Genomic DNA, 26,916 nt, shown 5'->3' on the forward strand with positions numbered 1-26,916 from the left:
TTCTTCAACAGCTACCTTTAAGTTGTACTTGAGAAAAATTATTCATTGTTCACTTCTTCAACATGATGGTTTGCCCAGATTAGGTACATTGAGAACACGATCATTTGCCTAGATTAGGTATGTTGAAATCAATGGGAAATCACGTTAGTCATGACTTGACTTTTGCTACTTATTTCAGTGGAATCCAAGTGCAGCTAACTTGGCAAGGATCCAATCCATAGATCTCTTTGATGTTTTTGCTATGACAGTTCCTAGAGCCAATAACGCAAGCTGCTCCTAAAGGTGAATTACAGCTCGCTGCCTTGGCAGGTAAACTGTGCCAGTGAAAAATGTCACATCACCCACCATGTGCTCATTCCGTATGGGAATATAAATGACTGCTCTGGATCACAACCAGAGGCTTCTTCAACTTTTATTACATACAACTAAAATTAAGCAGTGTCCAATTGTTTAGTGATACAGAAAATACTAGGTCAGGCTCATGAGTAGAAAAGGTACTGGTCTAACTACCAGACTTTGTAATTTCTGCTTCTTGTTATTTCAGTGTTTCTGGTTTATGATACCTGGTTTATATTCTGTGTGGCTTTTTTGTGGTGATTTATATATTTTATGTTTTGTAATGGACCACATTGGAAATCTTTGGGTTGAAAGGCAGGCTATACATTGTCATACTAGTATTAATAACTGTAAATAATTTGCTTCATTATAATTGTGCTTTTCATATTATTATAACTTGAAATAATCTAATTTTTGAAGCTACAGCTGCAATTTAATTCCATCTTATTTATTAGATCAAAATAATTTAACTCAGATTCTTTTATTTGCCAACGGCTCAACTAACTGCTAATATGGAGTTAAACTGTTTGTAAGTGGGCAAAATCCATTCATTAGTCTAGATAATACTTAAAAGAAGAAAGCAATTAACGCTCTTCCTGCTCTAACAGATTTGATAGGGTGGAAACAACTGATGACAAATATTGTTGATGTGTAACTTGGTTAGAAAGAGGACCAAGGGGGAAATGAGTCAAAATATCAGGCATTTTTAACCAGCTTCCTCTGAGAACCTTTCTTTGTTTTTTTGTTAACTGTGACGTTCAGAGCTAGAGGGAGTACCAAAGCTGGTTTGCATGTAACACTAAACCATGGTTATGTATGTACAGAAGCAGGAAAGATCCCAAGTGAGGCTACAAGTTTGCATAATCCTCTCTCACAGCTAGAAGGACTTCACTAGTCTTTACTTTGTTACTTTGAATTCTGGCGTGTGTATGAACCAGAGATCCAGGATTATAACTAATCAGTTATACAAGCCAGTTTCATAATCCATGATTTGAAGCTGGCTTGCTCTGTAACTGACCAAAGTTCATTTAAGCCACAATCTCTGATTCTCACATAACAACAAGGTCGGACTGTGGAAATGGAAAGAAAGTGCTGGCAAAGTCATTCTCCTAACTGCATGAGATACATATGAGTCCAAGGCTTTGCTTTGGGCTCGTTGACACAGCACTAAACCATGGTTTAGTATTAATATGTAACTAAACTCATGGTGATTGTGACACTTAACTCTGTCTAACACTGGTTGATGAGTTAGATTTCAGTTATTCCCAATTTATGCATTTGAAGAATGATAATAAAATACTTGCCAAACCTAAGAATACTAATGTTAGTAAAAGAATTGTCAGGCCCATAGTATATTGTATTTAATTGCCAGTGTGTGCATTCCCATAAAATTTGACAACGTATTTGTTTCCTTTGCTGTCTTCCGAAAACGGTTCTTCCAGTATATAGAGTAGCATCTGTTCCTTTTACATTAAAACAAGATATTAAAAAAAAACAAGAAGCAGACCCAGCAACCACAAACAAAACCACAAAATAAGTTTCCGTCATGTGCCACCAAAAGCTGGAGACAAAATTATTGTTTTGCTTGGCACCTAAAAAGTTACAGCTCAGCGCCTCATTGGTATACCATGGAGTGATATCCAAAAGTTGTGGGCCACAGTGGAAGAGGCCCTATCCACAATTAACCACCTGCTCTCATGATGGGAACACTCAGTAGAATAGCTCAACATATAGGTAGATTGAAACAAGATTGGGCAGTCTTTCAGATAATTAGTCCCAGGCCCCTTAGGGTTTTCAAGATCATAACTGTCCCAGTGAAAACTACTCAGAAGCAAACAGCCATAAGGTAATTGTGCAGTAATGATAATTGTCCTGAGTATTCCAGTTGCAGTAGATATGTGGGATATAAATCATCTCAAGAATATCTGTACGTAATTACACATTCTATTTCACTTAGTTTATTTCCTTGTTTGTATGAAATTGTTAAAATAAATCTGTATAGCAGCCATCATTTGAAACAGAGGGCTTAGGCTAGTATTTCTTAGAACACAAACCCCCAATTCCTCTAGCAAAAAATTACTTCATGAATTTTGTGAGGATTCATACACTTAAAGGTTGTTTTTTATTTTGTTTTTTATTTGTTTTAAACTGCAAATACTTACAGCATGGCTAATATCAAATAATATTCTCTCCTTGGAATGTCCTTTGCATGCAAAGTCTTGTTATTAGGGCCATATCATAAAGTTCTGCATGGAGTAGTTCTGGAAGGTTTTATTTGGCATTAAAATAATTCCAAATAAAATGGAGAGTTTGTGTTTTGGAGTTCACTTATATATTCTTAGCCTAAGTAAAGGTAAAGGGACCCCTGACTATTAGGTCCAGTCGTGGCCGACTCTGGGGTTGCAGCGCTCATCTCGCTTTATTGGCTGAGGGAGCCGGCGTACAGCTTCCAGGTCATGTGGCCAGCATGACTAAGCCGCTTCTGGCGAACCAGAGCAGCACACGGAAACGCCATTTACCTTCCCGCCGGAGCAGTACCTATTTATCTACTTGCACTTTGATGTGCTTTTGAACTGCTAGGTTGGCAGGAGCAGGGACCGAGCAACGGGGATTCGAACTGCCGACCTTCTGATCAGCAAGTCCTAGGCTCTGTGGTTTAGATCACAGCGCCACCCGCATCCCATTCTTAGCCTAGCACTATATTTTGAGACATAAGTTTTCATGAAATAATTTATTCAGACGTGTTCTATGTAAGAGATTTACAACTCCTGTAGTCTTGACTTCGATGGTGAATTGAAATGATCCCAATAATATTTTAACAATTTTATTTGAGACATAACTTCAGGTTTTTGCTCAGACTAGCAGAAATATTGAGCATTTCTGCTCCGTGTACTACCCAGCAAAACTGAAGCATTAAGAGATCAGCTATTGGAAACTCATCATTGAGTTCTTTAATCATCAGTTCTCATCATTGAGTCTCTAATTAACCATTGTTCCCTGTTTCATCCAAAGCAGGAAACTATGGTCACCAGTTTAAGAGCAAGCCAGGATCTTAAACCTTGATTTGAACCTGGCTTGACAATTAAATATCCCTGTTAAAAACTGACAACAAGGGGGGGGGATGTTTTAGTATAGTATGGCAGCATGGAATTACAATGCAGACAGATGTATTTGCATATGAGGCATGGAAGCCCAGCAGCATCGCTAATAATGAGAGATGATGAGACTCATAGTCCATATCATTTGGAGAAGCCAAATTATAGTCATACACTTACTGTACTAAATTTCTACATTATTGTGAATTTCAATATACAGTCATATCTTGGGTTACAGACTTTTTGGGTTGCACGATTTCGGGTTGCGCACCACGCCAAACCCGGAAGTACCGGAACTGGTTACTTCCAGGTTTCGGCGCATGCGCAGAAGTGCTAAATCGCGCTTTGCGCATGCGCAGAAGCACCGAATCGCAACCCGGCCATGCGCAGATGTGGCGCTGCAGGTTGCGGACGCTGCAGGTTGCGGACGCTGCGGGTTGCAGACGAGCTTCCCCCACGGATCACATTCACAACCCAAGCGTCCACTGTAATGAGAAGGAGTGCATATATATATGAGGAGCTTAGTAATTCTTGTAACTGAATGATTTGTTGGAACCAAACTCTGACAAGTATTGACCATAACCCTGTCCTAATTAAGTACTTTTGAAAGTTCTGTTACTTAAATCTTTCCAGTTGAAAGTAATCACATTGAAATGCTGAGTTTGGAGAGGGTCTTTGCCCCAGACTTTGATAATCTACATTTTTTAAAGAAACAGCAGACTAGTTTACACATTCACAAACTATACTGTGCATCAGACCTTTTATTATTATTATTATTATTTAGCAGGTGCATCTTGCATTTCAGGATCTCTTGATGTGCAATATCTCTTAAATTGAGAGAGATCACTTCAGAGCCTCACTAATCTGTGCTTTGCCGACCATTTGAATGAGCTTGTATATGAAAGCCATACTAATCCTTGTGCTTACTGTTTGGATGTTTGGTACAGGAAGCGAGCAGCTGCAAAGCATCTAATAGAACGCTACTACCATCAGTTAACTGAGGGCTGTGGAAATGAAGCCTGCACGAATGAATTTTGTGCTTCCTGTCCAACTTTCCTCCGTATGGATAACAATGCAGCAGCCATTAAAGCCCTCGAGCTTTATAAGATTAATGCAAAACTCTGTGATCCTCATCCCTCCAAGAAAGGAACAAGCTCAGCTTACCTAGAAAACAATTCCAAAGGTGCCCACAACAACTCCTGCACTGACAGAAAAATGAACAAAAAAGAAATGCAAGGCCCAAGAGATGACTTTAAAGGTAAGGCATTACCTTTAACACTGGCTGCCAATTTGCTTCAGGTCCAGTTTCAAGGTGTTAGCGGTAAGTCTTAAACAAGTGGAGACCTAGGCACTTGAAGGAGCATCTCTCTATACTAACCTGTCCGTGCATTAAGAGTAGCCAGTGAGGCATTTCTTTGCTGGTGCCCAGTGATGGAAAAACCCCCCTTCAGAAACAGGCACCCTGCTTTGTTGTCTGATAAAGAACCGATTATTCAGTCGGGCATGTCTGTTGCTTTATACTGTGTTCCATTTTGTGTTTTAAGATTAGTGCTGTTGGTTTATTTTATGTACCTTGTTTTTATTTGAAGAATCCTTGTTTTAAATGAATTACTTATACCGCCTTGAGATCAAGCAGTATAGGGCAGGCTATAAATATTTGAATAAATAAAATACAATAAGGTGGCTTGTTTCAACAAACCATGGTTAGGATTAACCACCATTTTGAATTCTGACATGGTGTTAACCTGGTTAATTGAAATCAAAAGTAAAAACTTTGCAGCACCCCCTTTACAGCTGTGCCAGAGCACAGTGGAGAGTCGTGAGACCAGGGGAATGGTTTATCGTGACGCTGAACATAGCCCTAGTTTCTAATTCAATCTTCCTTTGTCATAATAAAGTGCCAAAGTTGTTGTATGCCTGCTGAAGTTGGTAAATAGTGGGTCTCTTAATGCCTTCTGCTTAATACATAGATTTTAACCTAAATTCAACAGAGGTTTTCTGCTTTGTATTTAACATTGTAGATGTGACATTCTTAACAGAAGACAAAGTCTATGAAATCCTTGAGCTATGTAGAGAAAAAGAGGACTATTCACCTTTAATCCGTGTCATCGGGAGAGTATTTTCTAGCGCTGAAGCTTTGGTACAGAGCTTTCGAAAAGCCAAGCAGCATACTAAGGAAGAACTGAAATCTCTTCAAGGAAAGGATGAAGATAAGGATGAAGATGAAAAGGAAAAAGCTGCCTGTTCTTCTGCTATGGAAGAAGATTCGGTTGCACCATCATCTTCATCATCCAGAACAGGCGATGCCGCGCAGGGGGATAACAACCTACAAAAATTAGGCCCAGAAGAAGTGTCTGTAGACATTGATGCAGTCAGACGGGTCTACAATAGATTGCTTTCTAATGAAAAAATTGAATCTGCCTTTTTAAATGCACTTGTGTACTTGTCGCCCAATGTGGAATGTGACTTGACTTACCATAATGTGTACTCTCGAGATCCTAACTATCTCAACTTGTTTATTATCGTTATGGAAAATGGTAATCTTCACAGTCCTGAGTACCTGGAAATGGCGCTGCCATTGTTTTGCAAAGCAATGAGTAAGCTGCCCCTGGCAGCTCAAGCGAAGCTGGTCAGATTGTGGTCAAAGTATAGCGCAGACCAGATCCGACGGATGATGGAAACGTTTCAACAACTTATAACCTACAAGGTCATAAGCAACGAGTTCAACAGTCGCAACTTAGTGAATGATGACGATGCCATTGTCGCTGCTTCAAAGTGCTTAAAAATGGTTTACTATGCAAATGTAGTTGGAGGGGATGTGGACACGGATCACAACGAGGAGGAAGACGAAGAGCCAATCCCAGAATCCAGCGAGCTAACGCTTCAGGAACTGCTGGGCGAGGAGAGAAGAAATAAAAAAGGACCCCGAGTAGACCCACTGGAAACGGAACTTGGTGTAAAAACTATAGATTGCCGAAAACCACTTATCCCCTTTGAAGAGTTTATCAATGAGCCACTGAATGACGTTCTAGAAATGGACAAAGATTACACCTTCTTCAAGGTAGAAACGGAAAACAAGTTCTCCTTTATGACGTGCCCCTTTATATTGAATGCTGTTACGAAAAACCTGGGATTGTATTATGACAACAGAATCCGTATGTACAGTGAACGGCGCATCACCGTACTCTACAGTTTAGTTCAAGGGCAGCAGTTAAATCCGTATTTGCGACTCAAAGTGAGACGGGATCACATCATAGATGATGCTCTTGTCCGGGTAAGTGGCCTATTGGTGTAAAAAGGTGCTTGACTGTCCATGTTTGAAAATAAAATAGCTAGAAGCCAGATTGTTATTATGTTATCGACTCAGGTTTCCTGGTGTCTGAAGTATTATAAGCCCTAGTTGAGGTTACTGCTGCTTTGGGGGACTGATGTGTGGAGGAGCGGCCTGCCATGTACACAGGTTTGTTTCGTATCGTTCCCAGAATTACTCCTGGAAAAACATTTGAACCTATGTAAAACATGTATGGCTTTTCTTTTGCTAAAACCAAAAAGCCATCATGTTAGAATTTTAATCTCTGCACAAATGTTCCTGGAATATTTTGATTTGGCACACTGTGGCTTTTATCCACAGATGACCGTTCAGAAAGAGTCTTGAGTTCTTGGAAGTTCATTGATGGATAATGGTACATGGCATGTTGTGACAGCGGTGGGGGGGAGATTACACTGCTTTATTTCATGTGTGCATTTGATGGGGTGTATCAGTTGGCAATACCCGTTTAACTATCAGTTTCCCCATAATCTGGCCACATTCACGGGCAATCGTCACGTGAAACAGTTTGTGATATAAAGCAGCAGTCAGGTACTCCAGCGTGTGAGCCTAATAAGCCCAGTAGGCCTCCCTCTTTGTCCTGTGAAGCCATTTTGACCAAGCCACACCTACTTTCTACACCCCTGTTGCAGGTAAGGCACAGGGCTTCACAAGCACTGGCGATCAGTGGAGGCATCCACACCTACAAAGCACTGTGCCTTGACCTGTGCAGTTTGATTTCAAACAACACAAGCAAAATAAAGCACTTCACCCATCCCGCCTTTCAGAATGTCACACAGAGCTATGGGGACCTAGGCATCCAGCCTGCCAGCTGGAAACTCTCCCTCGTCCCCGTCCCCCACAATTTAAAAAGAAAGAAGATAAAAATGAAAACACCACCTTCTGTAAAACTTATTAAAGCCTTTCCCTCCCTGTGTGTGAACTGATTGTTGTTGTTCCTTCCCAAAGACATCTCCCGCCTCCATGACATGCAGACGCATGTAGAATCATAGAATTGTAGAGTTGAAAGGGACCCTAGTGATCATCCAATCCAACCCCCTACAATGTAGGAATCTCAGCTAAAGCATCCATGACAGATGGGCATCCAGCCTCTGCTTAAAAACCACCAGTGAAGGAGAGTCCACAACCGAGGGAGGCGGTTCCACTGTCGAAGAGCTGTTAACTGTCAGAAAGTTCTTCCTGATGTTCAGTCAGAATTCCCTTTCTTGTAGAGAAGAGGCAATTTGCCCCATGGAACTGGTGGTATAAACCTCTAGCCCCTTCATTGCAAGCCTTTCTGTGGTTCATCATAACTGTTTGAAGCTCAACCTTCCCCTCACAAAGCCGTAACTGGAACCATTAAAAAATCTCCCATTCAGTCTTAATAAAGCTAGTCTTCAAACCAGTGGTCTACATAGCACCAAGAGGTGTTAGTAAGCAAATTTGTCATTGTCTGAACGCATGTCTTGGGTTAACACCTTACATCTGAGGAACAAAAACTTCATGGAGTACTGTACTGAACTTTGCATCAGTTTCACAGTAGCTTTCCCGCAGTGACATCTTGAGTTTGGTTAGAGGAATAGAAAATATGGTTCGTGCTTTTTTCCTAGAATGCAGGTTCTTCAGTTTGTGATAGGAAAGATTAGCAGTCCCTGATAGGGGAATGAGCCGTGAATCAAGTCTCCCGAGACCTCTGTCACTTAGGTTAAAGAGTTTAACTGCAATTCTGGTGCTGGTGCTAGCATCTAGCGTGTAAGAATAATGTGCAGTTGCATTAACATTGAGTGGTATCAAGTGGTCCTGTTCCACTAGTGAAACAGAGCTTTCCCCTTCTCTCTTCTCTCCTGCAGCCCCCCACTGGTAGACCCCATAGGGAAGATTTTGAAGGGTATGCAGGGGAGAGGAAGCAAGTGGTCTTCCACTCACACTGGATGCAACCCACTGCCTTCTAATTATATTCATTTGACTTGACTTTATTTAAACTAGGTTATATTTATTTTGCTGCATAGTAATAGAACATAAAACATAATATAGATAATAAAACAGTATTAAATCATAAATGCATCACAAATCAAAACTGCAGAAATAGACTAATTTGAAAAGGCTTGGGAGAAAACATTTTCAGCAAACACGTTAACATTTTATGCAGCGGTGATAAGTCTCCTTATTTAGACCTGCTAACTTGATCAAGTCATAAATAGTGCAAAGCTTTGGGCTGGTTTGAAGACTTTGGTGTTGTCAGGAGAATCCTGAGTGAAGCTGAGGAAGCCAGCTGCTGTTTAGCTCAGATAATTTTTCATGCATGTGAGGGGAAAACATGAATCTGCAGCTTTGCACTAGTCTGAAAGTGCACACTGCATCCATACACATATCCCAGAACTAAGTTTCTTTACCGGCAGTCACAGAATTTGGAATTGCAGTAAAACTTGTATTTGCCATGGCAACAATCCTGCAATTGCGCTTTGAGTATCTAAATGATTGCCAGTGGCAGAAGGGATAACCTTGGTCACAACTTGTTTTGATTCCGGCATTCTGTTCCACAATGGTGGGGGTGCAGGAGAAAGCTGCATTACAGCTCACATTCAGCTCTTGCAAATCTATAATTCACTTAGTAAGTTTCCAAACTCTTAGGACAGAATTCTCGCCGGAACCTGTTTACATTGATCCTGCAAATAAAATGGAACATTGTGTTCTATAAAACCTAGTTTAAGGCTGCTATATTTAATGTGTGTGTTTATCTAGTTTGACTCAGCTCTATTCTAAGCTGGATGCCTTTCCGTTTTTCATTTGCTCAGCAGTGCAGTTGGATTTATAGTATCAGAAATCCTATTCCTGTTCTGCAAGTAAATTTTTCCTCGGCCTTGGATATTGGCTGCCTTTTGTTAGCCTTTCCTTTTTATGTACAACACGTTTACATTGTGACTGAGTACCACCGTTAAATTGTCAAGTATGTATCATGTACCTTACTACACCCAAGATGCATCCTGAAACAATAAACTTTCCTAATTACCGGGCAACTACCTTCCTACTCTGAACGCTGACAAAGTGCCCTTATAAACTTTTAATTGTTCTGCATTCATGGTCAGGCTCGATCTAATATCTATTTGAAAATTTGGTTTCACATATATTTAAGAAATAACTGGTTTGCTTCTGTTCTGCAAGGCCTTGTAACCATCACAGAGTAACCTTTCTCTAAACTATAGATTCAAAACAGATGTTCGATTAAAGCAGCCTTTGGCAACCTGGTGCCTTTCAGGTGGATGGCACCAGGTTAGTGAAGATTGACTTAAAACTTGTAGCTCAAGGCAGTGGGAACTGCCAGGTTCTCCACTAAACACCTGATATCAAGTAATTTGACACTTCTAAGTGCTCTCCCAGTTGTTTCTTTGCAGTTGTGGCTTAAATTCAAGCCAAGGCTGCAAAGACTCCTGCTGGAAGTGTGGCTTGCATTCAACAGGGATTGGCTCCATTCAGGAGCTCTGATCGGGAGCTTGCAAGTGCTTGCATTTGGTACCAAATTTAAAAGCCTCTGGATGCAAGCCCCATTTGCAGAAGACGAATTGGGGGTGCATTCTAAGATTCCCGGTTGCTTTTGTGTAGCTGTGACTTTACCTGCCCTTCACCTGATGTCATATGATGTAAGGTGTGGGGCAGGTGGGGAAATTGCCTTGTGGGCCTTGTTTTGCCCATGATCTGAAGGTTCCTCCTTCCTGACGTAGAATATATTAGCCCAATTCACATGTCTTTGGAAACTAGGTAATAGTTTGGTATGAATGTGCCTATCTGGACAATATGACTCTCACCTGCTGGCACACAGGGGATATAAACCAGGATTCGTGACTTCGCATTATGTCAAAACCAGGAGACACGGACTGTTTTACTCCCAACAAGCAAGACAAAAACAAACCTTGGCTACACATCCTGGTTGGGGAGTGAAACAAACTACAATCCCTGCTTTAAATGTAACACTAAGGTAGTTCAGTTTTGTTTCCTCCCAGCATAAGCTGCAGAAAAGCAATGTGGCCAAGATAAGTGTGGTCACAATAAACCAGTGGTTTTCTACCACTGTGCCTTGGCACCCTGGGGTGCCTTAAATGATGGTCAGGGGTGCCACGGGCAACACTGGCCTCTGTCCCTCTTTCCTTCCCTTCCTCCCTCTGATGCCTTCTCGAGTCCCTGCCTCCCAAAGATGTGCATAGCTGTTTGTTGTAGCTCCTCAGGCAAATGGTGTCTCTGGGAGGCACCTCTCTTTGGGGCGGGGAGGGAGCAGCTCAGAGACCAGGGACGGCTGCAGCAACTGCCCGGAGCACTACAGAGGAGAGAAGAGGAGGCTGAAGGAACACTCCAAATGGGAGGGTGTTCGAAAAATGGGGAGAGTCTGCCAGCTCTGCAGACAATAACTGGGCTCCTGAGCCCCACAGGGGTGCTGCAAAAAAAAATGTGGTTGGTCAAGGGAGCAGAGGACTCAAAAAAGTTGAAAACCGCTGCCATAAACCATTAACTATGGTTTGTTGGGATGTGAGAACAAGGCCATTTTCGGTTGAAACATTTTGCCTAGCTGATTGATTTGCATACAGCTTCACTCCATAAATCTCTTCTCGTGTCAGTAAAAATGTCTACTCATAAAGCAAAGTTCTTTATCGCCTTTTTATATTTAATTGCTCCAATCATATTCTAATGACCTTGTTCCAACTGGCTAGATTAAGTGAGATACCTTTCCAGAGTACAAAAGCAAAACGTTGCCCCAATTTCAATGATGGTACAGATTTTATGTGTTACGCTTCCTTCTTAGAGGAGTCAAGAAAGTTTGTGTTAACCCTGTAATGGCATTAATTGCGTCCCGTGAGGGTCAGAAGATCATTCTCTACAGTTCTTTCCCCTGTAAGGCTTCAGAAAACTTAGCAGTGAGAAACTGGGCAGTACAAAGTGTTGTGCAATAGAGAGAGAACTTTCCCTTGATAATCTTAGTGGTTTTTTACTGTCTGCAGTACGGTGGGTGATGGAGTGCTTTGGAATCAAACTTGCTCCTGGCTAGATGAGCTGGTGACTTTTTCCCATCATCTGTAGCAAGCAGCAGCATGGTTCACTTGGGTTCGAACCAGTTGTCAGTTTTCTTAATAATATTGAAGTGTTAACGGTGTCAGTTTGGATTCAGTATCTATTGTATAAATAGATATTTTAAGCCTTCTACTTTGAAGGCTACATATAGATATCCAATCTAGTGGTGCAAAAGAAAATTTTCAAGAAACTGGGATAAATGCAAAAATATGGGCATGGGTTGTATTAAATGTGCCCCAACTCTACAGAATTTTGCTCACACATGCTAAACCATAGTTTAGTGCTACATGAAGAAGCCACCTTGAGCCTTGTGTGTTGCCTTCCTGTGCTCAACAGAGAGATGCCAATTCAGACCTGAAGCAGTTTGTGTTTGTTCACTCTCACCTGCACACAATGCTCAGCTTAATCAATGGCACATGGAGCAGCAGCTGTCTAACAAACCAGCAGCTGGTCTACTCCTTCCTTTTACAGCTGGATTGGATTTTAAATATTTACCGTATTTTTCTGTCTATAAGACGCCCCCATGTATAAGACTCAGATTTAAGAAAATGGGGGAAGGTGGCCCAGAGTATAAGGCACCTCCTAATTTTTGACATTTTTAAGGGGAAAATGTAGTCTTATACATGGAAAAATACGGTACTGGTTAACTCACCTTCGGTAGCACATGAGACTATTCATCTCCAGGTTGTGGGTTTGAGTCCTACTTGGGAAAAGATTCCTGTATTGTAGGGGGTTGGACTAGATAGCCCTCATGGTCCCTTCCAACTCTACAATTCTAGGATAGAAATTAAGGAATCTTGCAGAAGAAACATTTTTCTTCCCCTATGGACACTTATGCAACCCAAAATGCCTCTCTAGAGGGATGTGTGGGGAGGGCTCCAGAAGATTTTGCGATAAGCAGCTGGGGTGGAGGGAAGGAGAAGCATCTATTCTGTGAAGTTCTTTGTCTAAGGATTCAAGCCACTGTGTAGATCGTGGCTCCTGATCCTTCGTGGATACTGCCCTGCCTATCTTCAAGGCTCCTTTTAAGGCTTATGCAGAATATGAACTTGTAAGATGTACTCTAAGATCCTGTGGGCTACTTTTAAGTTTGAATCTAAAAGTTAAAACCTAAAGGAAAGAATTGGGGAGGGCAGGAGAGATCTCTAGGATTTGTGCAGGGCTTTGAGACAATAGGAGTCATCCTCAGCTATTGCTGCGGGAATGGTACTAGTCGCTGGAGATGACAGTAATCCCCTCGAACTCGGAGCCAAAAGGTCAAATTCTGAAGCAGCAACTAGAGGGAGGACGGTGTGGTTCCTACTCTTGGGGATAGTTCCAAGAGCACTTTGGGAACCCCGTTTCTTCTTTTTCTTACCTTTCCCTGTTTAGGGAAGTATTTAATGACTGATGTTTAAATGTATTTTTAATCTTTTGTTGGAAGTCACCCAGAGTGGTGGTGGGGTTATTATTATATTCCTCCATCACGGTCTAGCAGAGCCATCCAAAACATTCTCCAGGATTGTGCACAGTACTCACAGGCCTTCCCAGTCAACTTCATCCCCTCCTTTTTTTTTCTTAGACACCACAATGGGATGAGCCCAAAGTGGGTCACATTGTCCACCCCGCTCACTGTGAACCTCATTATGTCCCCTGCTGTTCTGTATAGCAGACCATAAATATTTTCTATGGCAAGTATTTATTGTGACCGTTACCCTGAATCACTTGTAAGAAACTGCTTCGTTTTCTGAGTCTCGCTATTCCTTACGTCTGTTAAAATGTATTTCTAAGATAAAACAACAGCTTTCATTTTTGCTTGTGCATGTTGTAGTGAAGCAGCAGAGGGAGGTGGGGCTGTTTAGTATATCCACGGCATGGTGACCTATAAAATAGGGTGTACTAAAGGAACATTTTGTTTTTTATTCAATAGTTAGAAATGATTGCAATGGAAAATCCAGCAGATTTGAAAAAGCAATTGTATGTGGAATTTGAAGGAGAACAAGGGGTTGATGAAGGAGGAGTTTCCAAAGAGTTTTTCCAGCTAGTTGTAGAGGAAATCTTCAACCCAGATATTGGTACGTAATTAACTTCGTATTTATTTAATATGCAAAATGACTTGTGTCTCGTCTTCTTAACAGTTATCTACTCTTTCCTGAGCCATATGAAAACCCATCTTCCTAGGTTTTTTTGTTTTTACTTGTAGCTTGTGTACCCCAGCCTTAGACACCATCTGGGGACAAGTCAGCAAAATCACGTGACAGCCCTTCTAGGGGATGGTACACCATTTTCACATGCAAGTGTGCCTTGGTTTTGAGTGCTCACCTGCCCACCGGAAGCCAGCTGTAGCTAGCTGCCTTCTCCCTAAAATGTTAGCTCTTCTTGTGCAGATAGTGTGTATGTCATGGAATGTTCAAGCATCCATTTACAACACACGCACAGAGTTTCAGTGGATTTTGGAATATTATGGTAGCTTTATTATACATGGGGACTTTTGAATGAAGTCCGGATGATGCTGTGAACTAAGCTGTGACTAAATAACAGGTGGATTTCTTCATATGTCTCCTCCACAAGAGGCCCAGAAGGTGACAACATTTATACAGGCCTTTTCTACAATGGCTCCCCATTTGTGGAATGCTCTCCCTCCGGGTTTATACCATATTTTTTTCTATAAGACGCACCAGACCATAAGACACACCTAGTTTTTGGAGGAGGAAAACAAAAAAAAATATTCTGAATCCCAGAAGCCAGAACAGCAAGAGGGATCGTTGCGCAGCGAAAGCAGCGATCCCTCTTGCTGTTCTGGCTTCTGAGATAGCTGCACAGCCTGCATTCGCTCCATAAGATGCACACACATTTCCCCTTACTTTTTAGGAGGGGAAAAGTGAGTCTTATAGAGCAAAAAATACGGTACATCTTTAGGCGCCAGGTGTAAATATTCTTCTTCTACCAGGCCTTTCACTTATTGACATCCGATGCCCTTTTAAATGTGTTCTGGGAGGGGAAATTATTGATTGGTGTGCTCTTATTTTTATTATGCATTTTTTGTGTTTTTTATATTGTTATGTTGTGAACTGCCCTGCGGTTTTTTTCTTTTTTTAAAAAGTCTTGCTATTCAATTCACCAGTATTAATTTTGACATGCTTTTTTATAGGAATGTTCACTTACGATGAGTCTACAAAATTGTTTTGGTTTAACCCATCGTCTTTTGAAACTGAAGGACAGTTTACACTGATTGGAATTGTGCTGGGTCTGGCCATTTACAATAACTGCATTCTGGACGTCCATTTCCCAATGGTTGTCTACAGGAAACTAATGGGCAAAAAAGGAACTTTCCGTGACCTGGCAGACTCTCACCCTGTAAGTTGATAATTACGTTTGGAAATCTGTACTTACATTCTGAGTTGTTGTTGTTGTTGGCGGCTGTGTGACACACTCTGAGTGTTCTCTTGCATGAAACGTCAGTGGCCATTGTCTCAAAATTGCATAATAGGGACCAAAGTTGAGAGTGTTGCTTGCTTAGTAGTTCATGACAGATGCAGTGTTTAAACTGGTGACTTCACAGCTCCCACTGTTTGCCGCTTCACTACACATATCCACACCAGCTCTTAGTCCTGGGGAAGTTTGCTTAATGGGCATTTTAGAAAAGTCAGCATTTAGCAACACTTCTAGTCACCTGTTAAATATACAGAACATGATGTCAGTTGCTCAAGGAAAAGGCTACGCAATGTGCAGTGTCAAGAGACCTGTACTGTCAACACAAATATTCTTTGCCAGTACTGGAGAAGAGGGGAGCGTGTGTGTGGAAGGGAGGGTGACCAGGTCACTTAACCTGTTTGTCTTATCTAAGCAGCTGAGATCTTAAATGTATAGCGTGGCGGCAAGCCATATTGGCAGCTGAGTTATATGGACAATCACAACAGTTTCGAAACTAGCTTTCTGAAACTTCACAATGTAGTTGTGAAAGCAAATGATGCCAGTGATGTTCTCAGTGTTATTTCATTTCAGAACAGAAACTTGCATCTGTTCCAAAGTTTCCTTTAGCTGAAAATCTATTGGAAATTATGGATGGTAAAAATAGGACAACTTCTTCTCCAAATGCAAAAGGAGGTGTGTCCGCCTGCCCGCCTCCCCCGCTCTTTATCAGACTCCACTTATAGCCATTGTTAAGCTTTGGTTACCACCAAAAAAATGACACACACTTGCCTGAAACAGTACCTTACTGTGTGTATTATTTTTTTCTTAATGAAAGGCAGCTCTGGAAGGCCACAACCTTGATCAGAACAGTAGGCAAGGGGTTGTAAAGATATTTTCCCATTCAAAATTGTCCTCCCCTTGCTGCTTTTCCACCTACCGGGATGTGGGGATCTCGTCCCTGCCTGTGGAAAAACAGCCCATGAAGGTGATTTGGATAGGAAAAACAGCCTTTGGATAAAGGATTAAAAAGCTCTCTCCTCCTCCACAGTTGCTGTGATCTGATTCACAGTATCCTATAGCTGCTTTTCATTTAAATCTGGAAACTGACATGGGTGTAAGTAAAAACATACAGTTTGACCCATAACGTTCATGCATACTGCATAATTACCAGGTCTGTTGCTGGGGCTTTAAAGCCTTATGAAATATGTCTTGTTTTATTTTAGGTTCTCTATCAAAGCTTAAGAGACTTGTTGCAATATGAGGGAAGCGTGGAAGATGATATGATGATAACCTTCCAGATATCTCATACGGATCTCTTTGGTAATCCGATGATGCACGATTTAAAGGAAAATGGAGATAAAATCCCTATTACAAATGAAAACAGAAAGGTAATTTGAATGGGCAGTGCCACCAATTGCGGAGTGATTACTTGATCAGTATTCCAGGAGAACAGATAGAAACACACCTTGTATGTGTTTATATAAATTAAGCTTATTTTAATGCTGTATTGTTTTTAACACTTGATTGGAAGCCGCCCAGAGTGGCTGGGGAGGCTCAGCCAGATTGGCAGGGTATAAATAATAAATTATTATTATTATTATTATTATTATTATTTGCATGATGTCTGCTGAGGCTGTCAGAAAGTTGTATTTTCTCATTTGCTAAATTTGTATGACAACAAATAGTTGTCGAATGCCTTGCTGAAACCTTGATTTCAGCAAGGCATTTGACAAGGTGCCCCATGATATTCTTGTAAAGAAGCTGGTAAAATGCGGTCTTGACTATGCTACCACTCAGTGGATTTGTAACTGGCTGACTGACCGAACCCAAAGGGTGCTCATCAATGGTTCCTCTTCATCCTGGAGAAGAGTGACTAGTGGGGTGCCACTAGTGGGGTGTCTTGGGCCCGGTCTTATTCAACATCTTTATCAACAACTTGGATGATGGACTCAAGGGCATCCTGATCAAATTTGCAGATGACACCAAACTGGGAGGGGTGGCTAACACCCCAGAGGACAGGATCACACTTCAAAACGACCTTGACAGATTAGAGAACTGGGCCAAAACAAACAAGATGAACTTTAACAGGGAGAAATGTAAAGTATTGCACTTGGGCAAAAAAAATGAGAGGCACAAATACAAGATGGGTGACACCTGGCTTGAGAGCAGTACATGTGAAAAGGATCTAGGAGTCTTGGTTGACCACAAACTTGACGCGAGCCAACAGTGTGACGCGGCAGCTAAAAAAGCCAATGCAATTCTGGGCTGCATCAATAGGAGTATAGCATCTAGATCAAGGGAAGTAATAGTGCCACTGTATTCTGCTCTGGTCAGACCTCACCTGGAGTACTGTGTCCAGTTCTGGGCACCACAGTTCAAGAAGGACACTGACAAACTGGAACGTGTCCAGAGGAGGGCAACCAAAATGCTCAAAGGCCTGGAAACGATGCCTTATGAGGAACGGCTAAGAGAGCTGGGCATGTTTAGCCTGGAGAAGAGGAGGTTAAGGGGTGATATGATAGCCATGTTCAAATATATAAAAGGATGTCACATAGAGGAGGGAGAAAGGTTGTTTTCTGCTGCTCCAGACAAGCGTACACGGAGCAATGGATCCAAACTACAAGAAAGAAGATTCCACCTAAACATTAGGAAGAACTTCCTGACAGTAAGAGCTGTTCGACAGTGGAATTTGCTGCCAAGGAGTGTGGTGGAGTCTCCTACTTTGGAGGTCTTTAAGCAGAGGCTTGACAACCATATGTCAGGAGTGCTCTGATGGTGTTTCCTGCTTGGCAGGGGGTTGGACTCGATGGCCCTTGTGGTCTATTCCAACTCTATGATTCTATGAAATAGTGCTCAAGGTGACTAACAGCAATAAAATACAAAGCAAAATAAATCAAAAGCGTGAAAATAAATTGAGTTAAAAATATCAACAAAACTGAAAGAAATGCCATCAGATCAACTAATTTCAGCAGATTTACAATTGTTGTAACAAGTCAACTTGTAAGGCCAAAAGGCTATATGAATGAAAGCATCTCTGCCTGCTAGCAAAAGATAATGAGAGAGGGAATATAGGATGAACCACTGAGAAGGTGACTCTGATAAAATGTGATTCTGAGAACTGATTTTGGGGGAAATTCTTGCGGTACTGCCCTCCCTCTGGAATATCCTCCCATCAGATGTCAAGGAGATAAAGAACTACATAATTTTTAGAAGATATCTGAAGGCAGCCCTGTATTCAGAAGTTTTTAACGTTTGATGTTTTATTATGTTTTTATATTCTGCTGGAAGCCGCCCAGAGTGGCTGGGAAAACACAGCAAGATAGACGGGGTATAAATTGTTGTTGTTGTTGTTATTTATTAGATTTTTAAATACCTTTATTAGAAGTAGATGATGATGTGAAACATTCTCTGTGGCTTGTTTTGTAAACCACTTGATTTCGTGGGTGGAGTGAAAAGAAATAGGATTTATTTGGGGAAAGCTCAAAATTATTAGCAGCCCGAATGATTTAAATATAATTTATTAAATAGGGGGAACGATTTTCGGCAGCAGTTCTTCCTATTTCTCACCTGTAGCCACTTGTTAGTTGAAACAAAGATTTGCACTTGACCACTGAGGAAACCTTGCATTATTTGTCTTCTTATTAAACAGGAATTTGTGAATCTGTATTCTGACTACATTCTCAACAAATCAGTAGAGAAGCAGTTTAAGGCCTTTCGAAGAGGATTCCACATGGTAACCAACGAATCTCCCCTAAAATATTTATTTAGACCCGAAGAGATTGAATTGCTCATTTGCGGAAGTAGGGTAAGGCACTTGAAACGTGCAAAAGACAATAACTTGCTCTCTGCTGAATATCTAAAGTCTGAGGTGGTGATACGATGTCTTGTATTTATAGAATCTAGACTTTCAAGCTCTAGAAGAAACTACGGAGTATGATGGTGGCTATACCAGAGACTCTCTAATTATTAGGTAGGAGGTTTAAGTTTTTCTGTGGGTGAATGGAGAAGACTCTGCCTGTTAGCAAGTGGTGTGAATAATTAAATTACGACACAAATGTACCAGATAATGCACAGTTTAAAAAACAAATAAGAGATGTGTTTAAGGCTTCCAGTTTTTAAAATATACTAGATCTTTTTTTCTTGTCCATTCTGTGGTTAAACCAGAGGATCTTATGTCTTAGACATAGGTCAAAAAATCGCATGTAGAAGGATGACTTCAAGAGTAGCAAAGAGGAGGGGATGCTCCCGTCTCAAATATTTATTGTCCCCTCCCAGTTTTCAGGCCCTATGTTGCATGGATTAGATCCTTGTTCGCCTAAATGGTCTTTGAACTTTCTGGGCTCTCCCACATAGCTTTTCCTAGAGCCTCGCCTGCTCATATAGTAGCAACTTCTGTTTTGTAATCAACGTGGCTATTTGGAAAAGTTTTGTACTTGCCAAAAACAGTGGAGGACCTATTCTCAAATTTTGCGTCACGTGCTAGTATGTGCATGCTAGCGCTCTCAACAGCTAAGGATAGTAATGAGAAAGGGGGAGCGTTAGGTAACTTAGGCAGTGTGGGAAATGAGAAGATAGACTGCCATCCACTGTCCTCATCCCTATCCAAGCGCCCTAAAACAGACCACTGCAGCTGGGTAGAAGTCTGTAGGTGTTTGAGGAAATGTGAATGCAGTTCTTCAGTCAGGTAGGAATACACATTCAGAAGCACCATATTCCCCTACCTGGATTGAGATATATGTGTGCCTCTTTATATAGTATTTTTGCATTTGAAAACACCCTTAAACAATACAGTGGTACCTTGGGTTACATACGCTTCAGGTTACATACACTTCAGGTTACAGACTCCGCTAACCCAGAAATAGTACCTTGGGTTAAGAACTTTGCTTCAGGATGAGAACAGAAATCGCGTGGCGGCAGCAGCGGGAGGCCCCATTAGCTAAAGTGGTGCTTCAGGTTAAAAACAGTTTCAGGTTAAGAACGGACCTCCAGAACGAATTTAAGTACGTAACCAGAGATACCACTGTATATTGATACAGTACGCTTGCATTTGCTACTTCTAAGGTTAAGGGCAAGATATAAGCAGCATAAGACGTTTTGCTCTGCCCAGAATATTTATTTTCATTTTTGCTTCAACAGAGAATTTTGGGAAATAGTCCATTCATTTACAGACGAGCAAAAAAGACTATTCCTCCAGTTTACAACAGGCACAGACAGAGCCCCCGTAGGAGGACTCGGAAAACTAAAGATGATTATAGCCAAAAATGGCCCCGACACAGAAAGGTAAACTCGTTTGACATAAATCTTACTTTAAAATTCAGAAATGTAAGTGTATTATGCTGCAAGTGTAAAAAATACATTTTAAGCCTCTTTCTGAGTGAGTTCTCCCTCAGTCCCTACTACAGTCATACCTTGGAAGTCAAATGCCTTGCGAGTCGAACATTTTGGCTCCCAGACACCGCAAACCCGGAAGTGAGTGTTCCGGTTTGTGAAGGTTCTTTGGAACCCGAATGTCCAGTGCTGCTTCCGATTGGCTGCAGGAGCTTCCCCGCCTTGGTTTCCACGCCTTGGTTTCCGAAGTCGAACGGACTTCCGGCACGGATTCCGTACGACTGTACTAGTTGTGGATTTGAGAAAAGCGACAGTAATGGCTTGTGTGTTTTGTGTTCCGCTCTCCCGTGACCTGAGCGTTTTTTCCTCTTCCCTTTCTCCGTAGGTTACCGACGTCTCACACATGCTTTAATGTCCTTCTGCTTCCAGAGTACTCCAGCAAAGAAAAACTTAAAGAGAGATTGTTGAAGGCCATCACATATGCCAAAGGATTTGGCATGCTGTAACGAAAATAAATAAAATAACAAAAGGGATTAAAAAGATTTTGTGGTGATGGTGTCCCTGTCCAAAATAAATAAATAAAATAACCCCCACCCCACCCCCACAAAAAGGCCATAAGATATAGAGAGCTACAGTAGTCACTCGTGTCTGTGCCCCCTTCTACACTTGGGGACATTGGGCTGGAACAGCAGATTTCAGCTGCTTCTTTGAACAAATTATTTTTCTTTTAGTGTGAAAGTGTTACATACTCTTTCACTTGTATGTACAGAGAGGTTTTCCTGAATATTTATTTTAAAGGGTTAAATCACTTTTGCTTGTGTTTATTACTGCTTGAAGTTGAGCCTTTTTCTTTCTTTTTTTTCTTTTTTGAGTATTTACAAGAAAATGAAACTGTACTCTCCCGAGGAAAAATATTGCCATCATTTGTAGATTGTGTAACCTTTTTAAGTATGTGCTACATTTTTCGTCCCAGTTTAATCAAATCAGAAATCAAGAACTGTACTTTTTTGGACAGTTTTGCTTTTGAAACTTGAAGTCTTGGAAAGCGAAATGGTGTGATGCAATGACTGCTGTTCTAGCCCCCAAAGAAATGTGTGGAAAAATCTTTAGACTCAATAAAAATGGAAGGGAGAACTTTGGAATGTTTAACTGCAGCCTTTGAGAACTTTTACTTTAGTCACAGCACAACGATTAAAAAAAAAAAAATCTCATTTCAATATATATGTTGTCTTTCACATGTCTTGTCTTGTAGCATACAGTGTTTTTAATTAGCAAGGTTTCTAGCTGTATGAAAGCGTAAACATAGTTAGGTTGGGTTTTGTCTTTTCTTTTTTTAAAAAAAAAAAGTTGTTTACTGGGAAAAGTGCATTTTCAGCCAAACAGCATTAGAGTAGGATGAAATGTGTTGTTGGAGAAATCGGAACGTTGGGTCTATAATCAAAAGCATGTGAAGTGCACTTAAAACAAAATTTTAATTGCCTATTATGTTGACATTTTAAATAGACAATCCAGTCTTCCCTGCAAGTTATTTTAATGAATTGTTGTTCCTTTTTCAAGTCGTATGATCAGTGGTGCAGCCAAGGGATTCTTCACCTCCCCACCCCCACCCCAGTTTAGCAATGGTGGGGGAGTAATTAAACATCTTAAGGGCAAGTTTGCATTGTAATACTCCCAATTATTCATTGTATGTCTCGGAAATAAACCCTAAGCTCACTTCCATCTCTTACATAACATGCCATAGGTTTGGAGTGTTTTAAGTCTGCATCCTACATCAGAGGGACGGATCCCTTACCTTTCTACAGATTGTCCCTGCACGCTGGTAATCGCCGCTGTAACAATATAAAATAAAGGGACTGTGCATTTTTAACCAAGACAACGTAATTGGCATACCTCGTCTTAACTGCAAGTGACAACTGATGTGCAGATCTGAGCTTGTGCCTTGGTGATTGCTACGCCTGACTACTACACACAACAAATCAGCTTGATTTGTGCAGAATTGGTATTATTTCATTTGAGGGAGAGAGAAATGTGTCTTTCAGGATTATTTTATTAATTTTTTTTAGTAATAGATACAGGCAACTGTTATGTACCAATAATGCTAAATAAAACAGTGATGTTTTCCACCATGGTCCAGTGACAAAGAAGAAAAGTGATTTTCTTAGTTTTGTAAGTTAACCCTGGTATCGTTGGAGTGACTTGAATTTAAGCTGCCATGTTTATTGACTCCCTTTGGTATAAAGCTGTCCTTAACAATTCACTTGAAACTGACGGCCTTTACCACTCTCAAATGTGTCTTGCCATTAGTGGGGCTTTTTACTCATCTTCTAGATGAGAGCAGGGAGTGGGAGGAGCTAAGCATATAATTTCTGTGGTTATTTGTATATGCCTCAATTAACGGGCAGTTTTAAAATAGGCACCTGAAGGGATGAAATTCTGATGGCTGAAACAATTTCCTATGTCAATAGATAAATGATGAGCTTTTCCAGGGGCTCCTAAGAAGGCACTAGATGTTGTATTGATCTATTTCCTCTTAACGGTGCTGTTATGCTGGCCAACTCAGAAGCGAGTCCCATTTGTTCAGCATGACTAATGCAGTGTTGTAATTATGCGTGTTGAGGGTTGTAGTTGAAGTCACCTCCTACATTTATTGGTTTTTAAGGTCTTACACTAGGCCTCCTTCCAATACCACAAAGCTCTGGAGAGGAGCACTCCTGTTAGGAGGGAGGATACACTGCAACATTTTGTCGTGGGTCTCTTGTATAGCAATAGTTTCTGTAACATGAGCACCTAGTCTGTTTACCTGTACAGTGGTACCTTGGTTCTCGGACTTAATCCGTTCCGGGAGTCTGTTTGACTCTCAAAATGGTTTGAAAACCAAGGCGCAGCTTCCAGTTGGCTGCAGAAGTTTCCTGCACACAATTGGAAGCCACGTCGGACGTTCGGCTTCTGAAAAACGTTCACAAACCGGAACGCTCATTTCTGGGTTTGTGGCGTTTGGGAGCCGAATTGTTCAGGAGACAAGCCATTCAACTACCAAGGTACCACTGTACTTCTGTGTCTCCTTTTTAAAGAATACAATACTGTGTATTAGTAGCACTGATGAGAGATAGCGGACTGTGCTTTTTATCTAGGACTGTGTACAGTAAATGGTCATTTGTAATACTATATATAAATGTTACTTTCTATTCGTTAAATTTCTGTCCTGGCCTTTCGCCAAAGGAGTCCAGGGCAGCAAAGTAGCAAAGAGAAAGGAACTTTAAAAAAACAATTTTAAAACAATCCTGTATTCTCACAGCTAAACAAGTCCCTGGCAGTCTTGAACAATGTATTTTAGCCATCAGACACCTGGGAAGACATGGATTTTGTAAAGTTCTGTCCGGGTGTAACTAATGAGGGAGATAAAAGTAGCTCATCGGGGAGAGCATTCCGTAAGAAGGGAGCTGCTACTGAGGAGACTCTGTTCCAAATCAGCACCAGCCAGATATTACCCAGCGGTGGCCTTGCTAACTGTGCCAATTATAAGATAGTTGAAACTGGGGGGAAGGGTTAGACTAGATGACTCTTGGTGTACCAACTCTACAATTCTGTGACTCACACTGTGTATTGTACTGTATCCTGATCTGATGTAAGGCAGGGGTGCAGAACCCTTTTGGCTCCAAGGGTTAGATTTGACAAGTTAGGCAAGGCTTCCCACCTGTCATTCGCTTGAGTTCACAAATGAAGTCCATGGCATGTCCCAAAAACGCCTGGCAGGCCACTTTTGGCTGATGGCGTGCAGGTTCTCCATCCCTGGTTGTAAGGCAACTTCACATGAACACTTACAGTGGGGCAGAGAGATTCCCTTCTGTGGGGAGCTTTCTGTGTAGAATTCCAGGTTGCAAATCCAATTTCTCTAGACAGTATTGTGACTCGATAAAAGGATGGATCTAGGGCAGCCAATTCTATGAGATTTTCTTTCTTAGAGTTAGTACCTATACATATCAAGGATTTTGGTCTGTTTAACTCCCATACCCAAGAACCTGTCCTTTTAAGAGGGAGCAATTTCCACTCAGGTGGCTCAGGAGAGGACTGTTACACATTTTAGCATGTTGCTCTAGCATAAACTGGGGTGAAGACAACCAATACAAGGATTAATTGGGATTGGAGTCCTTGATTCTTCCACCAGTGTAAGTAAAAAAGGCCAGAAGGAAGACTTATCATTCTCCCCGATACTGCTGCATTAATGGCAGCTGACACAACCGTTAATACAACAAATAGCAACAACCTCAGTGGCAGCAGGAAAAGAGCCCTGGATTCTGCCAGGTGGATTCTGAAAGGTGACAAGTTGAGCCACATCATCCCTCCACAATATAATCTAGCTGAATTTGGAAAGAAAACAACAGACACTGAGTTTGGTTTTATGGAAAAGAGGCAGAAGGGAATCTGGAAGAAGGCACAGTTTCACGTCGGTATAAGGTTAGTAAAGTGGCATGTTGGAAGAGGGATTCTGGCCTATGTGCCAAAGTTCCTCTCTCCTTTGGTGGAAGAACTGGGTCATATCCAGTATTGGATGAGTGGAGTTCTACTTGTACAACAGGTCTTCCCCTCCCTCTGTCCCTTGCAGATACCTGTTCTATATGGTCTGCCAACTCTTGAGTGAAGCTTGGGGGTCTATCAAGGGGAGGAGAGAAAGGAAATCCTGATGCACAAGCAAATCTGATGCCACCTATCGCCTTTACCCTAATACATTTAATAAACCACTCAGGCTGTAAACATCTTGATAATTATTAGGAACAATTTTATTATCAGGACATGACATATTTGTCCATTTGTAAGTTGCTTGTAGGTCTCCAGTCCCAACTGAAGTATTTTCTTCAATTACATTAAATTACCCTACTTAAGCAGATCTTCATATGCATATGTTTGCTCGTTTTATCAATCCCTACACTGGGATTGAAATTTATCTCCCCTTGACAAACTCAAAAGATACATTGGGCCTAACAGAGTAAGTGTAGATCACTGAGCACTTAATGCAAGTATTGGGAGTGCATGTAATTAGAAATATTAAGTAAATCCTATCCCTTCAGGAAAGGCTCTTTCTGGTTTTAAGCAACAGTTACCAGCGCATATTTTCTCTTGAAATCATACGGGCTAAATACTGTAGGGGTGTGTGTGAAAGATTATTGGAAACTCCAAACCTTAGTTTACAATCAGTTGATAAGGATTATTGTTCAACCACTTTCTTTCAATGATGTTCTCTTTAGTAATAATCTCATTATAATATTCCCATATCAGAATTTCTAAAGGGCTTTCCTTTCTCATAAAATCCCTGTCCAAATTCTTTATTGTAATGCTTCGGTGATTGGTTTCCGGACCTACTGGATTCCATTTTGCCTGCTCCTGTTGAGTATCCCATAGAAAATCCTGTTTTACCTGACTCCCTAAATTTTCTACCAGTCGCTCAGAATAATAATCTTGTAAAGTAGAGTCTTCCTCCTTTTTTAAAGCTGCAATCTTCTGGACAAAAAGCTTGACTTTGTTATTAAAACTTCCATGATTGTTTACCATCACATGATTTCCCATGCTGGAGTATCTTCTCTGTGGTGTGTTGTCCAACCCCAAGAAAAGATTCCTAGAGTTAGGTCTCCATTTTTTATTTCTTTCCCCCTTGCTACTTTTTTTTTGCTCCAGAAAGCCTTCCTTCTGTCCTTTATTTACAAGTCCTTCAGGGCACACAGACATGTTAGGATCTGTAGCCTCAGCTTGTGGATGCTGTAGCTGTGAATAAGTTCTCTCCGAAATCCCTTCATATCTGTAATTCACATCAGACAGCCTGTCGTGTTTCTGATGATAGGCAGTGAAGGGCCTTTTGTATCCAAGAACGCCAATAGGCTCACTTAAGTCAGTTTGCCTTTTGCAAATGGAAACCTTTTTAGCAGCTGATACATCCTTTCTGCGATATCCTCTTTGTGCATCCATTTCCTTAATAGCTCCAAGGTAGCTCTGTGGATCCTTGATCTCTGCTTCCTTACCTTGCAAGTCTTGGCAACTCTGATTCTTGGCATCTGAGACTGGAGCCAGATGAGTCTGGATTCTGCACGGAGCTGAAACAGTCCGGGAGGCTTCCTCATTTTGCAATATAACTCTCACCGCCTTTTTGCTACCATCCGTCACAACCGTATGCAGATTTGGAAAGAGGCTCTGGGAAAGCTGTTTGGCAAGGTCTCTGTTGCCGTGCAGCTTGGCATGAGCCGCTTCTGACCTCCTGAGCTTGAGGCTGAATCTGTTGTACAAGATTCTTTGATCAAGAGTGAAGGAGGTTTCTGCCTGCTTCTTCATGGACTCCAAGATCCTAAGCTTCCTGTTTAACAGGATCTCCTCCTTGGCATTGCAAAACAAAGCCAGCTGCAATTTCTCTCC

General features: G+C 41.3%; 1 protein-coding gene across 5 annotated transcripts in view; it reads left to right on the forward strand.

Annotated features, from left to right (window-relative positions):
- The window catches only part of UBE3A (ubiquitin protein ligase E3A), a 37,356-nt gene extending 16,297 nt beyond the window's left edge, over nt 1-21,059 (forward strand). For 4 of the 5 annotated variants that reach the window (XM_082220066.1, XM_082220068.1, XM_082220065.1 and 1 more), the window contains 9 exons: nt 4,379-4,689; nt 5,453-6,705; nt 13,706-13,850; nt 14,927-15,132; nt 16,413-16,577; nt 18,839-18,994; nt 19,086-19,159; nt 20,326-20,469; nt 20,903-21,059. In XM_082220066.1, coding sequence (XP_082076192.1) covers nt 4,379-4,689; nt 5,453-6,705; nt 13,706-13,850; nt 14,927-15,132; nt 16,413-16,577; nt 18,839-18,994; nt 19,086-19,159; nt 20,326-20,469; nt 20,903-21,023 — 2,575 coding nt within the window. In that variant the 3' untranslated portion in view covers nt 21,024-21,059. The remainder of the gene's footprint in view (nt 1-4,378; nt 4,690-5,452; nt 6,706-13,705; nt 13,851-14,926; nt 15,133-16,412; nt 16,578-18,838; nt 18,995-19,085; nt 19,160-20,325; nt 20,470-20,902) is intronic. The other variant, XM_082220069.1, reaches the window with a different exon arrangement.
- Nucleotides 21,060-26,916: the final 5,857 nt, after the last annotated feature.

This window comes from Podarcis vaucheri (genome assembly GCF_965113315.1).
Source record: "Podarcis vaucheri genome assembly, chromosome: 4".
Taxonomy (NCBI): Eukaryota; Metazoa; Chordata; class Lepidosauria; order Squamata; family Lacertidae; genus Podarcis; species Podarcis vaucheri.